The following is a 17,709-nucleotide window of genomic DNA, read 5'->3' as shown; positions in this document are numbered from 1 at the left end:
ACTCTCCTCCAATTCTCCAGTTTCCTGCCGTTGACTCCCGATGGCGGGAGCCAGACAGCGAGTGCTATGAGTCAGCCTCCTGGGACGGAGAGTGGGGGAGAAGGTAGCAGAGTGGATCTGGAGGGGTCAGGGAAGCTAGCCTCCCCCACCCCCTGCTTCCCACCCTCAGTCCCACGCTGCCTGCATCCAACTCATTCTCTCCACTTGCCTCCTGTTATCAGCCAAGATCCTCCCTGCCCCGCCTGGGGACCCACTTCTGGGTGGTTCTTCCTCTTTCCTGCCTTTACAGTCTCTTCCACTCTCACCCTTTAGAGTTTTGAGTTTACAGCCACCCTTCTAAAGCCCTCCTTTAGCCCCATGTGATGCTGTAGCCATCGTCATGTCTCTCTGCCCAACTCACAACCAAATCTCTTTAAAGAATTCTCTGCATTGGCAGTCAGTGGGAGTCCTGCTAACTTCTCAGCCCAGGGAGATCTGGCTTTTGCCTCGACCACGCTCCACTGAGACCATTCTCTTCAGGTCCTTCCAAGAGACACAGCCTGGTCTTCATTTTCCTTCAACTCTCAGCACCTATTAAATATGTGGACAACCTCTCCCACTTGAAGCATTCTCATCTCTTGTTCTCTGGGATACCACACTCTGCTTATCTTCCTCTCACCTCTTGTATTAATCTGCTAGGGCTGCCATGACAAGCACCGCACACTGGATGGCTTAAACAACAGAAATTTATTTTCTCACAGTTCTAGAGGCTAGAAGTCCGAGATCAAAGTGCCAGCAGGGCTGTTTTCTTCTGAGGTTTCTCTCCTTGGCTTGCAGGTGGCTGTCTTCGTGTTCACATGGTGTTCTCCCTCTATGCCTGTCTATGTCCAAATTTCCCCTTCTTATAAGGACACCAGTCATATTGGTAGGGTTAGGGTCCATCCTAATTGATCTCATTTTAACTTAATTACCTCTTTAAAGATCGCACCTCCAAATAGGGTCACATTCCGAGATACTGGGGGTTGGGACTTCAACATACCGGGGGGACATAATTCAGCCCACAGCACCTTTCTTGTAGCTGAGCGTCTTAGCAGGCCTCACAGATGGGGACTCCTTGAGGTTCCAAACCAGTCATCCTCTTCTCCCCTCCACGTACTCCCCCTGAGTCACAGAGGTAGTTGCCTCTGTTCCTTTAGCTCCAGGTACTCTCAATAAATGGATAACATGCCAATCTGCACATCCAGTCCCACCCTGCCTCCTGAACTCCAGACAAGCACACTCAATTGTCTCCTGACATCTTGACTTGGTTATCTCATAGGAACCTCTAATAACTTGCAGAACAGAATGGACCATCTTCTCTGCAGATTTGTTCTTCCTTCTCTGTTCCTAAGCTCTGAGAAATGGCACCACCATCTACGTCCTCAGCTGCCCAATCCAAGAACCTGGGGCCACCTTTGACTTTTCTCTGCCATCCTTTCCAAAATCGATCGGCAAGAGCTAAGCAGTTCTGAATCTCTTCACTTCTCTCCATCCCCATCCCACCACCTGGTCCAGGCCCCATCTTCCCTCACCTTGACTGCCACAATGGCCTCTTCCCCGGTCTCCCCAGCAGTCTTGCCTTTTCCCACCACACTCCACTCCGTTGACAGATGAATCTACTTCTCCACTTAAAGCCTCCAGTGGCTCCCAGCCTCCTTGGCGCTGCAGCCCCTGGCTCACTTATGTCTCCGGTGTCTTCCTGCAGCTCACTTCTGGAGAGCGAGGGCCCTGCTGTACTGTCCCTCCCTCTGCCATGCTCACATGTGAAGAGAAGGAGAACCAGCTCAGGTGGCTGGGGACTGATGGCAGCCCCCTTCCCTCATTTACCCGCTGGATTTGCATGGGGTCTTTAACGGGGACATCTGGTATCTCTGTATGTCTGCCCATTTGTACACCTTCTCTTTCCCCATTTTGTTCTCTCCTTCCTTCTCTCTACCCTTCTGAAAGGCCCAGGGGACTAGGGTGAGGTAGGTCTCCAGATTCTTGCTCTGGCTGAGGAGGTGTCCTTGTCGGAAAGGGCCCAAGCTCCGACCTGGACAAGCTGCCGGCACCTACCTCGGAATGGGACATGGAGAACAAACACTTCTGGGCCACTGCCTGAGAGAGACACCTGGTACTGCAGGGAAGCATGTGGGGGTTAGGCCTTTCAGGGAATGGCTGAGACTTTCCTGTTTGGGGGGCTAACCAATGGCAGTGGAATGGGTGAGATAGCAGGGGCAGCAGCAGTTCTGGAGGACAGGGGAAGCCGGCTCCCCAGGGCCTTGGGAAAGGGTCACTCATCACTGCCCTCATCCGCTAGCATTCTGACTCTCCTTCTAACCATGGCCTGGGTGGGAGGAGGGAGGCCCTAGGGGCCAGCGGATGGGGATGGGGCCAGGGGAAGCCACATTCCTGGAGTGTTAATGATCTCCGGGCTAGGCAGAAGCTGAGCCCCCAAACTAGCTAAAAACAACAAACAGCTCCCAGGAGGGATTTGTGTCTTTTCTGAGAGTCAAGGATTTCCATCCGGATGGGGGCTGTGGCCAGTGAGGCTCTTAGCAAAGAAATTCCCCTGAGACCAGAAGCCCCCTGACCTAAAAGTATCACTTTGAGAACAGACCCCTCCCCCATCCCTTTCCCTCCTCCCACCCTCCTAGGGAGGTCCAGCGCCCAGGTAAAGGGAGGCAGCAGCCCCCCGACACCTGGGAGGTGTGGGAGAAGCGTCTGGGTTCGTTCCTTACCTGGTCTCTTCCACCCTTACACCAGTCCAGCGAGTGATGCTGTTCTTTACGTTTTATAGCTAAGGACACCAAGGCTCTGCTGGAGATGTTCCATAAACATCTGACTGAATGAATGGGTGAATAAAGGAGGCGACTGGCTAGAAGTCACAGTCGGGCTGGGGCCAAACTGGGGCTGGAACCCGGGTCTGCCCTACCCCAGCCATGAACCCCACCTCCGCTACATTATCCTCCTGGCAGAGGAGGCCATCAGCTTCTCCCTGCAGGCTTGGAAGATGCTTGGAGGTCCCAGAGAAGAAGCCAGGTCTCACTCCCTCAGGAACTCTGGGAGCTGCCTGGAGTTGGAGGAGGCAAAGCTGTCAGGAGGTGGCTGAGGCCTGGCCCTGAGGGACTGTGGAGGAGTCGGGAAGGGGCAGAGTTCCCAGGGATGGTGCCACGCACCACTGCCAATATCAGGTACCTTTCCACCGGGCTCAAACCTCTTCTCCCTGTGAAGTCCCTCCGGGCCCCCAGGCAGTCCAGAATGCCCCTCCCATGCCTCCCCCCAGTCCCCTGGATATCAGTAGCCAAGAATCTACCAAAATCCCTCTTCTACTCAGTTCTTTGCAGTGGGGCCCTTAGTGAGCCCTTCCCTCAGCCACCACTCTGTAAAGGGTCTTTCTGCAGAGTTTCAGCTCACCCGCTCTGTCCTGCTTCCTGCCCTCACATGCCCCACCGTCCTTTTGTCTCTTTCCCTTTGGGCCTCCTAGCAGGCTTGACCCCTCCTGGAGCCTGGGTCTGCACCTTCCTCAGGGCCCTTCTCACAAAATCCTCAGTCAGCACTTGGCTTGTTCCCACTGTTTCCCAACCCCTACCTCTCCCACCCACAATTCACAAAGCCAAGCCCTGATGCTTTAAATCCATCATTTATTGCCCACAGCTCATTAGTATTACATAAATCACAGAGATTGAGAAATTTTCTGAGAAGGTTAAAAAGACACTGCAAAGTCCCCTGGGAGTGGCCAAGGCGTGTGTGCTGGTGTCTCACTCACACTGGCCCAGGGCTAGAAAACCACCTTGCTTCTGTCCACTGCCCTTGTCCTCTCAGGACGTCACCCTGCTCCCAGGCTAGAGGCCCAGGACAGGAGACCAGCTGGCTCACAGTCTGGAATTGGAAAAGGGGTCTGTTGGTTATCTTGACATCTTGGGCTTTTAGTTCCTGTGCTCTAAGATCGCTCTCTGGAATAGGAGAAGGGCATCCCCAAGCCTGAGGGAATGTTTGAAGTGACCAGAGGAGGGTACACAGGGCTAGAGAGAGAGCCAGCTGCAGGTGTGCCCTGTCTTCTGGCACAGCTGGGCCAGGCCCAGACCTCAGTGGATCCTGGCTCAGCCTTCCCACCACCCCTAGTTATGAACCAATCTGCCCACGAGGCCTCCCTTCCTCTGTCCTCAGCAGAGTAGAGGATGGATGTTGGCCAAAAGCTTCCCCTCATGGTATTTTTTGCAGCCAGGCCAGGACTTAGCAGCATGGCCGCCTGAACCTCTGTCACAATTACCCTGAGCTACAAGGATTCTTTGCCACCCACCCCTCCCACTCCCCAGGAGAAACCCCCTTAGCTCATGTGAAATTGCATTGGGAGCATGACCAGAAAGCATCTAGGAGACAAAGTAAGTAGGTTATGAGAGGTCGAGGCCACAGGGCTCCCAAGGCTTGGGCAGGGGTGGGGCTGGGCAGGGGCAACCAGCACAGAGGCAGAGTTGGAAAGACCCCATCTCTGCCAGGCCCCTGGATGGGGTGGGAGTAGAGCTGGGGTGAGCAGTTTTGGTCCCAAGGTATAAAGTGCAAAAGAACAAGACCCTATGAGAGGTGGGGCAAGGTGAGTTTGAAGTGAGCTTTTCAAAAGAGGACCCAGACATGCCCAGCCCCCAGTCACTGGCACATTCACATTATGGCAGGATTAGCTAAAAACGACCTGCCCCTCCAACACTGTGGTACCCCCTCTGCTCTTGTGTCCTCTGTGCCTGTCTCTGCCGTCTCCTTTTCCTGATGGGCAGTGGGTGGGCTGCTCCTTAGGAGAGTGGGGAGCCCTCGGGGAAGCATCCTGCAGAGCTAGCTGGGGGGCACCACGGCCTGCCTGGGTGGTGAGGGCAGCAGGGGCTTCTGAGGAGTGCATGGTATCAATGCACCTCACAACTACCCTGCCCTAAAGATGGCAAGAGCCACCCATGGCCACGCCCTTGCCATCCTGCAATAGCCTTTTCCTGCAAGTGCATGTGTTCATCTCCAGCCAGGTCTCTCCCCAGATGAAGTCGCCAGGGAAGCAGAGGCCCTTTGGTTGCATATCAAGGGCTCCATTCAAGTTGGGGTCAGGTGAGGGATGCATGGAGGCCCAGGCTTCCGCTTTGTTTGGGCCTTTCAGATGGGGGTCAGGGGGCTTACCTTGTTCACCCCCACCTCAGGCCCTGCTTCCTCTGCAAAGCTCCTGAGCACTCTCCCCTCTCCTGGCCTGCAAATGAGAGCCAGCGGCAACGGGCCTCGGAGGCCCATGCAGGGCGAGAGGCAGCGGCACGAGCATGTGGGCCTACACTCAGGCCCAGGCATGCACGCTGCCTCTTCCCTCAGACCTGTAAAGTGTTTGGCAAAGGTCAAGTGCTCCAGGAATGTGTGTTCACATACAGAAGGGCGAGGTCCAGGTTCTGAGGCCAACAGCTGGCCATTTCCAAGGGAGCCTGCCCCATTCCCAGTCCAGTGTCCACGCTGGGGACATGCCTGGGATGCCCAGCATCTGAGCAGGACAGGTAAAGACAAAGTCTAGCTGGAAGAGCAGGTGGGGAACCCCTCAATCCAGTCCTCTGGTTCCGGACAGGGAGTGGAGACTCAGTGAAGGTAGTGGACACGTCCAAGGTCACACAGCCCATCAGTGCCAGAGCTGGGGCCTGCTGTTCCTGGGTTGATGCTCTCAGGTAGATGCCTAGAGATCTGGGCTTTGCACTCTCAGGCACGAGACCCTCCTGCTCAGGAAATGGTGGGCTGGGGCAGGTGGCCCGGTGGCTGGAAAGGACAGCAGTCGGCCTGGCTCCAGCCCTACCCTCAGTCCCAACGCCCAGCTTCCAGCCTGTGCCTGGAAGGAAGATCTTCCCGCAGAGGGCAGAGGGCAGGCCACGGTTCCCGCCAAGCATAATTCTTTCTTAGGACTTCCTGCCTGGAGCCGGGGTCATCTCCGGGTCTCAAATGGATCAGGGCTCCGTGGAGGGTGACACCAGCCTCAGTGTGTCACTGGGCTTCATGCAGAGGAACTGGTTCTGTAGGTGTGGCATGAAGGCTGGTCACACTCAGAGCCAGCTGCCCAAGGAAACTTCTAGAGGCCTCCAGTGCCCCTTGACTTCCTGGGCCACCTCCTGAGGACCTCAGTCACAGCTGGTTCATCCTGTGAAGTGTAGACTGGCTCCCCTCCCCTCCCTAGTCCAGCCCAGCACAGCCCAGCACAGCCCAGGGAGCTATCGGGCCTGGCCACAGTAGTATCTTAAATCTACCAGCCAGGCCACCAAGGCCACCAGGCCCACTCCGCCCACCACCTGTTGCATCCGGGCAGCTCCAACCAAGGCTTGATTCTGATAAAAAAGAAAAAGAAAAAAGAAACCAAAGTATAAAAGGATCCTAATCCTACCCCGTGGGCACTCTACAATTTTTCAGCTTCACACATAATTGTGCTAAGTAGAGTTCTGACAACCCCACATAAGGCCCAGAAATGCACTTGATTATTTTTCGTAGTAAATGTGTCAGAATTCCTGTCCCTTATGTTAAAGTGTGAATAGATTAGTCTCCCTACCACTGTGCGGGGAGGGCTCCCGCAGGTAGCCCAGGACTGGGGGGTCAGCTGGCCTCTCCCTGCAGGTGCAGCCCACGGGACTCCTTCTCTGCCCCCAACTCCCGGCCTGGACAACGCTCCGTCCCCCAGGCCGCCGGCCACCGCTCACAGCCCCTTGTTGTACACCACTGTCCGGCTGCTCGTGGCCCGGGCAATCTCAGGCTCTAACTGGGTCGTTTCGATCTGAGAAGAGAGTGAGAACAGAGAGAGGAAAGGTGAGGGGGATGGGAGGGAAGGGGTGAGTGGGGAGCTGGGAGTAGCAGTTTGGACCACCTGGTGCCCACACTTCTCCCCTCTGCCCCCGGCACCCCAGCCAGGGCCCACGTGTGCTGCCTAATGATACATCTTCCTTCTTTACTGCTCTTCGGCCCAGGGGCTCACGATACCCCTTCCAGCCCAGGTCATGCCTCTTACTCTGCCAGCACATCCATGTTGGGGAACGTCCTACCCTCTGAGCTCTCTGTCTCCCTCATCTCCAAGGACCTTGTCCCCAGTGCTGCATAGACCACTCCCAGGACACACCCTGGGCCTGGTCAGCCCCAGGGCTGCTCCATCCAGACTCCTTAAATCCAAACCCCACCCTCTTGGACCCCACCATCCCCTGTCCTTCCAGCACCCCACTCACTCTCCCTATCCATTTTCGGACCACCAAGACCCCAGCCCCAGACTCCCTACGGCTCAGTCTTCACAACCTCCCCCTCCAACCTGGACGCAAAGGGCCAACCACTTCAGCCTCTCCGAGCTGCAAGGTCCTTCTGGCCTGACTGGCAGAAGCCCTGCTTTGGAGGAACCCAATTATGCATCTCCCTTCTCTCCACTTAAACCTGACCACCTAGCAGAGACCACTCAACATTCACTGCCCCTGACTTTGGCTGGACCCTCACAGCAGCCAGACAGTCCCCAGCCCTGGGCCACATGGCCGGTCAACTCCCTCTCCCATTCTCCGCAGAGGCCACCTTAAACCTCCTCTGCTGTCCTCAGCCATCCCCACCCTCAGCTCCGCACTCATCTTCCTACTTCGGAGTGAAAACAGAAGGTATCAGAAGACACCCCTCAGCTTCTCGTCAAACCCACGACCTACCTGTGTCCACACTCTGCTCTGGACCTGCCCTCCAGCTGCCCCGCTGCGGCTATCCCTCCCTCCCAAGACCCCACTCTGGAGACCACCGCTGGACTGCCCTCCCTCCTTCCCACCTTTTCAGCCCACTGCCTCCTGCTCATCAGCAGAGAACCTCCCATCCCATAAAACCTCCCCTTAACCCTCTGTTATGCTCCAGCTACCACCGGGTCTCTCTCCCCTCCAATGGCCACATTTTTTCAAGGCGTCTTCCACACTGGCCAGCACCATCTCCTCACCTCCCACTGACTCTCCAACCCACAGCAAATCTGGCCTCTGCTCCTACCACGCTCCACAACAATCTTCCTCTCCAAGGTTACTGCCAGCTCCCTTTGTGTGACACCCACTGGACACTTCTCAGGGTCTCAGGGTTCCTCTTCCCTGCACATAGCCGCACAGGTACTTAAACTCAACCCATCCAGAGCAGAACAGAATTCCTCATCTCCCCCCCCCCCCGCCCCCTGCTAACCACACCGCCACCCAATGGTGCTCTGGCCAGAGACCCTGGGGCCTCCTGACCTCCACTCTCCTTCCCTCCCCTCAGGTGTCACCCACTCCAGTCCCTCCCCCATCACAGCCATCGGGAGCCTTCTCAGCTGCAAGTCTGGCCATGCCTCTCTTTGTTATGAAATGGCTCATTGGCCCCACTGCCCTCAGGGACCCAGTGGGATCCCTGGATCCCTCAAGATCCAGCCCCAGCCTCCCCCTCACCACCCAGTCCCTTGGACTGGAGACACGGCACACCCGCTTATCACCGTGCCTCAGGTACACTGGGTTATTCCCACCCCGAGTCTTCGCCTGAGCTGCCCTCTGCCACTTCCTCTCCTCCCCAACCCCAGTTCCCTCAGCTTTAGACGTCTTCCCTCATCCAGGCTGGGTACGGCCACCTCTCCAGCCCCACCCTCCCCTGCACTTTGTATAGCCGTCGTAGCATGTGGTTCAAGGCTGCCCGATCACTCATCTCCCGCTTCTCCACGTTAGATCACGAGCTCTATGAGGCAGCGAGGGTGTGATCTTGTTCATCCTGCATCCTCAAGGCCCAGTGCCGGGAGACAGTAGGTGTTCATACGTGTTGAATCAGTGAGCGGAAAGAAGAGAGGCAGAGGGTACTGGGAGGTTGGGGTCCCCCTGGAGGCTCCACAGCCGCCCAGATGTTGATCTGCAGCTCCAGGGACTGATCTGGTGGGGACACCTGAGCCCTCAAACCTGAGGGAGCCGGGAGGGAGGCGCTCCCTCTGTGGGGGGCCCCAGCCTGACACCTGCCCTGGACCGAGTCAAGGGAGCACCGGGCCTTTGAAACTCAGCTCTCTGAGCTTGGTCCCAGGTACCTGCTATACATCAAGACGTGGCAACTCTGGGTAGTAGGCGGGAGGTGCCATAGACTGGACGGGCTTTTAGAGAACTCGGTCATGTCCGAGACCAGACAAGAGGGGATTCAGTGTGGGCTACAGCCGGTGGGCCCGGTGAAGTTCCTGGAGAAGGGGGACCCTCTTCCTGTAGTCCCTGGCACCCCAATACCCAGGCCACTTGAGAGGGCCAAAGAGACAAGAGCGAGGCTCAGGGACCAGGCCTCTTCCCCACCCCCTCTCCTCAAACCACCTCCTCCCTCCACACCCCTGCCGGCCTCCGAGTCCCCTCCACCCCACCAGCTCTCCTCGTCCCCATGCTGCCACTGACACAATGCACAGCGCCCACGCTTAAAAATCTAAATGCTTTTGAAAATGTTTAACCTAGTTAGACAAATTAGCAAAAATTTGTGCAAAACAATTTAGGTATTTAAAATATTCAATGTTTTTAAAAAACTGGAAAACTGTTCTTAGCTTTCAGCTGCAAAAACCAACAAAATATAACATCCCAGCAATCTTACCATGAGGTGTAACATAACCCTTCGGGAAAGCTGTTAAACAGCTACTGAGGCATCCTGGGAAATAGCACTTCATTTATTCAAATGCACATATGTCAGGCTTTTGCACCATATGTCATTCCAAGCTATTTACAGTAATAATTAAATCTTAATCAACGTTTAACCTCTGTAAAATGTTTGAAGAATCCTAATCACCCTTCAGACTGCACTAATGAAGGAGAAATATATAAACATAAAAGGAAAATGATGCATAGATATCACGCTGGAAAGAACAGTAATTGCAAAATTGTATTTCTTTTAAATATAATCAGTAAATGATGTAAAGTAAGCCAAGGAGTATTTTAAGTTAAGACATCTTGGATGTCAGAGGTGTGAGCAGCTAATTTTGTTCTGCTACCCATAACAGATGTAGCATATTTTATTTTAGTGCCATTATTAGCAACTTCCCATGCCGGCTTTCACTGAAGCACTGAGGCCCGCATTAAAATCGGAGAGGCTGCTCACCACCACAGTGGAGGACCACGGGCCAGGGCCACGGCCTACTCGGCCCGTTCCCTGGAGAGCACTGGCCCTGGTGGAGACCAAGGCGTCCCCCTCCCAGCGGGGCTGTTGCAGACCCAGGCTCCCAACTGTGCTGAGGGCAGCAGGTAGGAGGGAAGCAGGGTGGGGAGACGCAGGCAATGGGAAGGCTGCGGGGGAGGGCAGTGGACGAGGCCCTCCACTCAGGAGCAGGCGTTTAGGGACAGAGCTGGCATCTAAGCCTTTTCCTCTCATTTCAATTCCATCGGCCCTCAAGTCAGCAGATGTTTATAGCTGCCAACTCCATACACCAGGGCTGGGCACACAGAGATGGACCAGAGCAGCCCGTGCCCTTGAGAAGCTTCAAGTCTAGGGAAGGAGTCAGAAAGGCAAGCAGATGGATCCCAGAGAGACAAACCAAGTGCCATGGAAACTGGGAGGGGGTGGGGGTTACCATGCATTGATGAAAGAACAAGGAAGGAAGACTTCTCAGAGGAGGGAGGCCAGAAAGAAACAGAAGGTTTTGATAAGAGAGGGCAGGAAAAGCCTGCTGGGGAAGAGAAAAGCATAAGCTGGCCAGCATGGCACGTTTGGTGTGGGCAATGCTGGGCAGGCTGGGAATGTGGCAGGAAATGGAGGTGGGGCTGGGCAGGCAGGTCCCCGTAGGCCACGTGAAGGTGTCAGCATTTTACTCGAGGGCAATGGGGAGTCACGGAAGGATCCTGAGCAGGGGTGGTCCAAGATCCCTGTCTTGCTGGTGGTGGTGAGCATGGAGGATGGGCTGGAGAGGTGAGTGAGGGGGCAGCTGAGGGAATCAGAGAGAGGTGGCAAGTCCTGCCCTCTGATGCTGCCCGTGGGGGCTGCCAGGAGGGTGTGCTGGGGATCCTTTCTAAGACGAAATCCACAGGAGTTGATGACCAATTCCATGTGGGGGTGAGAGGGAGGTGTCGAGGATGACTGTGCGTTGGATGATTCCTAATTCTAGCTCAGGAGCCTGGGTGGCTGGTGACGCCATTCTCAGAGGCAGGGGAATATGGGGGGGTGGGTCAGGGTGGGAGGGTGGTAGGCCTGGGTCCCCCAGCTTGAGAAGCCAGTGAGGCAGACAGGTCTTGGGGGAGGAGCTCTGGGCAGGGGCCTGGGCAGAAGAGTGAGCCCTGGATACGTGAGCACAGCCAGAGCCCTGGAGTGGAGGAGTTGCCCAGAAGAGCAGATGGCAGGGGAGGGCGCCAGGCCTGGGGAACAGGCACATTTGAGGGGCGGGTATAGGGAACAAGCCCATGATGGCGGCCTTGGGGGACCGGCCCAAGGGGCGGTGGCAGTGACGGAGGGCACCACAGACAACAGGCAGCATGGCAACCCCAGGCAGACAGAGTTTCCTGCGGCCCCGGTGGGGGCTGAGAGGCTTTGGTCTTTGGTCTTGGCAGAGGGATTTTGGTGGGAGTTGGTGACCCCCTAGAGTCCAGACTTCCTAACCCTCACTCCGCCTCTCACTTCCATCCTGGGCCAATTCAACCGGTCATTCCTTAAGACCTCTCTAGTTCTCTGCCCATAGCTGGGGGTTGAGCCAATGGCTCACCGTCTCGAGGGCTCACGGATGTCGGGACCACTGAGGGTCCTCACCACTGGGCTCAGCGGAGGAAGCTGGGGCAGGGACCCCCATGCTGCCTACCCCATGGAGATCACCCCTCTGAGGTGTGGGGGGCCTGAGTCCCCTCCACAGAAATCACATCCAGGGCTGTGCTGGTACATGAATGAGATTCAAGTACTGAGTGAGGGCAACTAACCAGCTTCAGGGTCCCAGAGTTAGGGACAGGGTGTGTGTTCCCTTGGGGTCCCCCTGCTATTTGAGGTAAGGGAAGAAGCAGAAGCCGGCTCCGTGTTCTGTGTCAGCAGCAGAACAAATGGTGTGGTGGCCACAGCGGCTCAGAGGTGGGCTGTGGACAGAGGGAGGTCCCAAGGCCCAGTGAGAGGAGTGGATGCGGCAAGGAGGGGTCATTATCATCAGCCCAGAAAAGACTAGGGCCCCAGGGTAGTAGGCCAAGGGCAGGGGCTTGACCACAGCTAAGCTCTGAGGGGCCTCCTCTGGGGAGAAGGTGACAAGGAGAAGGAAGGCTGTGCAAGGAGTGGCCACAGGGAGAAGGGGTGACCCAGTCCAGGCAGCCAGTGGGGGGCCGGCAGGAACCTGTGTGTCCCTCCATTCATCTGGTGAACTCCTCCCCAGGCGCCCGACGGTCAGTCAGCAGGGGACCTCGAGGGAAGGCGGGGTCTGGTATGGGGAGCCAGAGCCCTGGCTGAAGTGATCAATCAGCACTGGTTGATGGTACCCTCCAGCCCCAGAAATGGGGGTGCCCAGAAGACGTGGGCCTGTTGGAAACAGCTCGCTTTGCCATGAGATGAGCAGTATTGCCCTGCTAGCACTCCCTGACTCCCAGGCAGAACCTGCACCCTGGCTCCCAGACAGCTTCACCCGGATGCCCTCCCCTCTCAGACCCTAACCCTAACCCTAACCCTATCAGAGCCCCCAACCCCAGCCTCCAGACCCAGCTCAGAGCCTGCTGCCCCTTGTAGCAGATAGCCCCAGATTTCCGGTTGCATCTAAGGTCAGAGGCAGCAAACACAAAGCACGAGCCTCTCCGGAGCACCCCCAGGCCCAGCTGGCCCCAGAGCCCCCTAGAGCAGCCTGAAGGGCTTCCTTCGTGGCGCTGGAAGGGTTAACCCTGAGCTATTTGCCTCTGTCTCCTGGCTCATCCTGGGTGGGGGGCCAGAGTCAGGAATGCATCTGGGATCACCTCTGCCTCTGCAGCCTCAGAGCACACACACACCTGCAGCCAGCAGCCAGCAGATAGTTTACATATTTGAACCTGGAGCTAAGGTGCCGAGACATAAACAGGAAACTGGATCCCCGGCCTGTGCCCCACTTTCAGGGGCTTTTACCTACTACAAAGAAGTTCCTCCTACTTGCCTTTCTTCTGGTGGCTTTTCTGCCTCCTTTTCAAAGGCATTGGGCTGGGGGGTGGGGTGTTCAGCGTGACCCTGTGACATGGCTCAAAGCGGCCTCCTGCTCCTGGCCAGGGGTCTGGGCCTCTGAGGGTCCGCAGGTGGTGGCGACATTGACACAGGTCCAAAGCCCAGGCCGGCACCTGGCTGACCCTGTGTGCCTGAGGCCTCTGCCAGGTCCGGAACCAACTTGCCTACTGGGCGGCCACATACCACCCTCCGTCACCAGGGCTAGGCAGGCCTCGGGTCCTGCTCAGATACACACGTCCAGGCCTGAGTGTTGTCCTGAGTGTCCTTGGAGGACAGAAGTGTTAGGCCGGAGCTGGGGAGCAGCTGAGGCCTGAGCCTAGATCGGTGGGTCAGGCAGGCCTCGGGCGCTGGCTCTGGGCTCCCACTGCCTTCCCAGTGAACGTCAGACTCCTTGGCTGGACACTCAAGGTCTTCCGCGACCTTCTCCAGCTTCCTCACCCACTGGCTGCTCTCACGCCCAGTACGTTGTACGAGTAGGCTTGGAGGCCTAATCCTCCAGGAAGCTTCCCCTGATCTTCTCAGACCAAATCCATTGCTGCTTCCTCCGGTGCCCCCGGCCGATTACACCCCCAGAGGCAGGCCAGCTGTGAATACAGGGCCCCCCCCGCCACCCCACCCCAGCGTGAGCCACTCAGGGTAGCTCAAGTCACCCTGTGCCATGTGCATAGTCGGGCCTCGGTAAAAGTGGAATCAAACTGAACTGCACTCCCCAAGTTCAGGGATCCTCATCTTATACCTCCTATCCCCCCGTGCGATGGCACCCACGGAACGCTCAGACCACCCCCTCCCCCCATTTTGGAGCTTTGCACTGTTCCTGGGTGCCCTCTGGTGGACCAAACTCAGAATCATTCTCTGTCCTCCACCTTCTCAAGATCTCAGTTTCCCCACATGGGAGGTGGAAAGATTTTTCTACTCCTGGGGCTGGGATGTGGACATTACCAAGAAATGGATGAGAAGGCCCTCTGGAGGCTTAGAAAACCTGCTAAAGGAAGGCAGGACCCTGTGGCTATCCCACCGCCAGGTCGGGTCTTGCTCGCCTGTGTCTCCTCGTGGCGCACAGGGCCGAGCGCTTGCTGTGGGCCAGGCACGTTCTAAATGCTTCACACGTACTGAGGCGTTTAATCCTCTCAGCAGAAGCTTTGCACAACCAAGCCTCCTCCCTCCCTGTCCTCTATTCAGCTAGGTGTTTTAGAAGGTCCTAGAAAGGACTGGGGAGGGATGGGCTGAGAGGTGGCCCTGCTGAGGCCTGTCACCGGGGCATGTGTGCGCATGTTCGTGCACGTGCTCGTGTGTGGGCCTGCGTGCACGCGCAGGTTTGGGGTGGGGGTGTGTGGAACAGGCAACGTGACAGGTGGCGTTGGCGTTCCTGGGTTCCAAGCGGCTTTGCCATTCCCATCCGTCCCTCCTGGGGGGTCCTGTGGGCAAACTCCAAGAAAGCAGCGGGCAGGGAGGCGGCAGATTTCTGATGGCAAAAATAGCCCACTTCAGAGTTCAATAGGGACTGATTAAAGCAGTAAAGGAGAAAAGCCCCAAACAAGCATCTCCAAGCAAAGTAGGAGAAGGATTTGAGATTGGAGGGGAGGAGGCACGTGCTCTGGGAGATGGTGAATCTCTGTGGACTCAAGAGGGACACATTACCCCCTAGACATTGCTTCTGGCCTCATATCAGCCTTGGAAGAGTGGGAGAAGCAGGAAGCAATGAAGTCAAGGTGAGCCCAGGTGAGCCACGCTCTGTATTAGGTGTTAATAAATAGTGCCAGTTCTCAGCCTTAGGGACACCCTATGAGTCAAGGGATGGAGAAAGGACTGTTGTCCTGGGGAGGGAGATGGGACGCAGGAAACGCATGCGACCAGAGTCTACATGTGTGGGGAGAGACAGATCCTAGGGGGGCTCATCACGGAGGACTTCCTGGAGGAGGGACCTCTCCTAGAACAGCTTGAATGTGGACCTGAGCTCATTCCCAACTCTTCCCTGTTCTTGGTTGGGAGTTCAAATGCTTTCTCGGAGAAACGGAGGCAAGCTGGGGGAGACATTTGCTTCTGCTAAGTCACAGCTCCCGGCCAAGCTGGTTCATCAAAACTACCATTTTCTTCAGGGCTGGTGATGGGGAGAGAGATGGTGGAGGTTCTGGTGCCCACTGGGGGTACCCACATTCTTTCCCCATACAGGGATGATGTGCCTCTTTGTTTCGTAACTATGGAAGCTGGAAGGGGGAGCTGGAAGAGGTAGTGGGGTGAGCCAGGGCATGGCTGAGCTGGACCTTCAGGAACCTCATCTACAGCACGCGTGTGACCTCTAAGAGCCAACCTCTGGGGCCAGGGTGACTAGTGTGAGGACATAAGGAGGGCCTAGGTTTCTGGTTCTTTGGACCCTCCGGGGCTGAGGTGAGGAGGGGCTGGGCTGAGAGGGAGGGGGTTGGGGGGTCAGCAGGGCTGACAGGGGAGGCTCTGAGCAGCAAGCCCTGGGGGGCTCAGATGCTGCCTTTTCTTCCAGTCAAGGTGTCTGGCAGAAGCTGGAGAGGCAGAGGGAGGGTGGGGAGGGGGTCCTCTGCTGAGGTGTCAGGGAAGGCCAAAGGGCAGGGGCCAGCAAACCAACAGCCGACAATAGACAACTGCAGGGCAACCACCCTCGCTGCCAGTGAACCTGACTCCCTGGCTTCACGTGGACCCCGCAAAACTGGTGCCGGGGGGAGATACACACACACACACTCGAGGAGCCCCCAGCCCTATGGCAGCAGCCCGGCCCCACCTTGCCTGTGCCCCAACCTCAGCCCCTGTTGCTGCTGGGAGGACAGAGGAGCTGAATGAGGGTCCAGGGGCTGGAAGGCATGTTCTGAGGAAGGTTCTGCCCATTCAGCATTCAGCACCATCCCTAAGCCACACCTGGCCCGAGAGGGCGGCACAGCCACGCTGCCGGAGAGGCACCCGAGGGTCTGCAGCTGACTTAAGGCCACACAGCCCGCCACCGGCTCTCCCTGCTCTAGTACCAGGGGCCGGTCTCATGGTTTCACTTCCAGAATCCTCATGGGCGGAACCAGGAGAAAGCTTACATACAACACCTTATCTTATGGCAGGGGAAACTGAGGTCCTTAGGGCGAAGACCAAGTCATACAGAGAGTTGAGGCCGGGGGGTGCCAGCCAGATGGGAGGAGGGCAGACCTGGGGCATGTGTGGCGGCCCCCGGCCTGAGCCCCACCTAGGGACAGGGCGGAGCCGCCTGGGGCCCCCGTACCCACAGCCTCACTCATCCACAGAAAAGCCCCAACTTTTCCTGTGGGCACATTTCAACCTCACCAAATCAGCTAATTATTGACAGTTGGTGAAGAGGAGATTTCACTTTTTCCTCCTGTTAAACTGCTCCTAATTAGTTCCCTGTCACCATGGCTGGCTCGCCCGCCCGCCGCCCGCCGTCGGTAATCCCGCTGCACAGTGTCTCATTAACCTTTTGCTCCTCTCCTGCCGCCTGCCAACAAGATGAAGACAAAAACAGATTGTCGAACAATGGCACCGGCTTGTATGTGCAGCCCAGTTCCCCAGCCTCCCCCCCTCCCAGAGCTCCCCGGGGGGAATCGCGAGGGAAAGAGAGGGGAATGGGGTGGGGGAGAGCCCAGAGGAATCGAAGGAGAGAGGCACAAAGAGAGAGAGAAACAGGCAGGGCCATGGGCAGGGTACTTGGCCAAGGTACTGCTTCTTGAACCTTAACGAGGTTCATTAAATGGGATTGGAAGCGCTCCCAGGTGGGGAACACCGGCTGTCAGAATTGGAGGGACATTCACCATCCCCAGGTCCAGCCTCTTGTGGCAGCCAAGCCCATGGGCCCAGAGACTGGACCTTGGACATCTCCCTCGAGGAAGCTGAGACACCAGCATACGTGTGTGTGTGTGTGTGTGTGTGTGTGTGTGTGTGTGCGCACGCACATGCATGTGTATGTCTGAGGGAGGAAAGAGATGACCACGTTGGCCTGGGGCCCAGAGCCCCAATCTCCAGAGAGGGCAGGGCCAGAAAGGTCACCACAAATCAGGCCCCACATGCCACAGGGAGGCCTCTGCAACCCACCTGACCCAGCACAGCCCTGGGCAAGCTCCAACACAGCCCTCTCCTTTCCATCATAGCTGCACCATCACCTGACATTCCTCGGTTATTTGGCTTCTGTCTGCACCCCCAAAACAGAGGCTCCCTGAGAGCAGGGGGCTATGACATGGCCCTCCAAGTTACAAGAAAAAGGGGAAATCACCCCAGTATCTGGGTGCAGATGGGCCCGTCCATGCTGGGCTGAGCTGGCCTTGGCCAATGCCCTACAGCCTCAATCTGAAGGTCACAGCGTCCACCGGGGCAGATCCCACACTCCCGGCAACAGGACCGGGGCTCAGAAGGGAGGCCAGACCTTGCTCCCCTGTCCTCACACCCAAGTTCCTAAGGAGGCTCCCTACCCAAACTGCTGGCCCATAGACCCCCTACCCCCGCCTCCTGCCTCAGCTCTGGGTTAGAGAACAAAGGCACAAACACCTGCTTCAGAAGGTCCCTGTGAACCTGAACATGGATTCCCCATGAAGGAGGAGGGCTGGGTGAGGGCACTGGAACGTTCCTACCGATAAATGA

General features: G+C 56.9%; 1 protein-coding gene across 4 annotated transcripts in view; it reads right to left on the bottom strand.

The window, feature by feature from the left end:
• Nucleotides 1-3,621: 3,621 nt before the first annotated feature.
• The window catches only part of SFXN5 (sideroflexin 5), a 116,547-nt gene continuing 102,459 nt past the window's right edge, over nt 3,622-17,709 (bottom strand). For all 4 annotated transcript variants that reach the window (XM_030877554.2, XM_060309135.1, XM_030877560.2 and 1 more), the window contains one exon: nt 3,622-6,766. In XM_030877554.2, coding sequence (XP_030733414.1) covers nt 6,689-6,766 — 78 coding nt within the window. In that variant the 3' untranslated portion in view covers nt 3,622-6,688. The remainder of the gene's footprint in view (nt 6,767-17,709) is intronic.

Source organism: Globicephala melas, chromosome 12 (genome assembly GCF_963455315.2).
Source record: "Globicephala melas chromosome 12, mGloMel1.2, whole genome shotgun sequence".
NCBI lineage: Eukaryota > Metazoa > Chordata > Mammalia > Artiodactyla > Delphinidae > Globicephala > Globicephala melas.
Note: the sequence above shows the minus strand (reverse complement) of the source record. Positions and strands in the feature narration are given on the sequence as shown.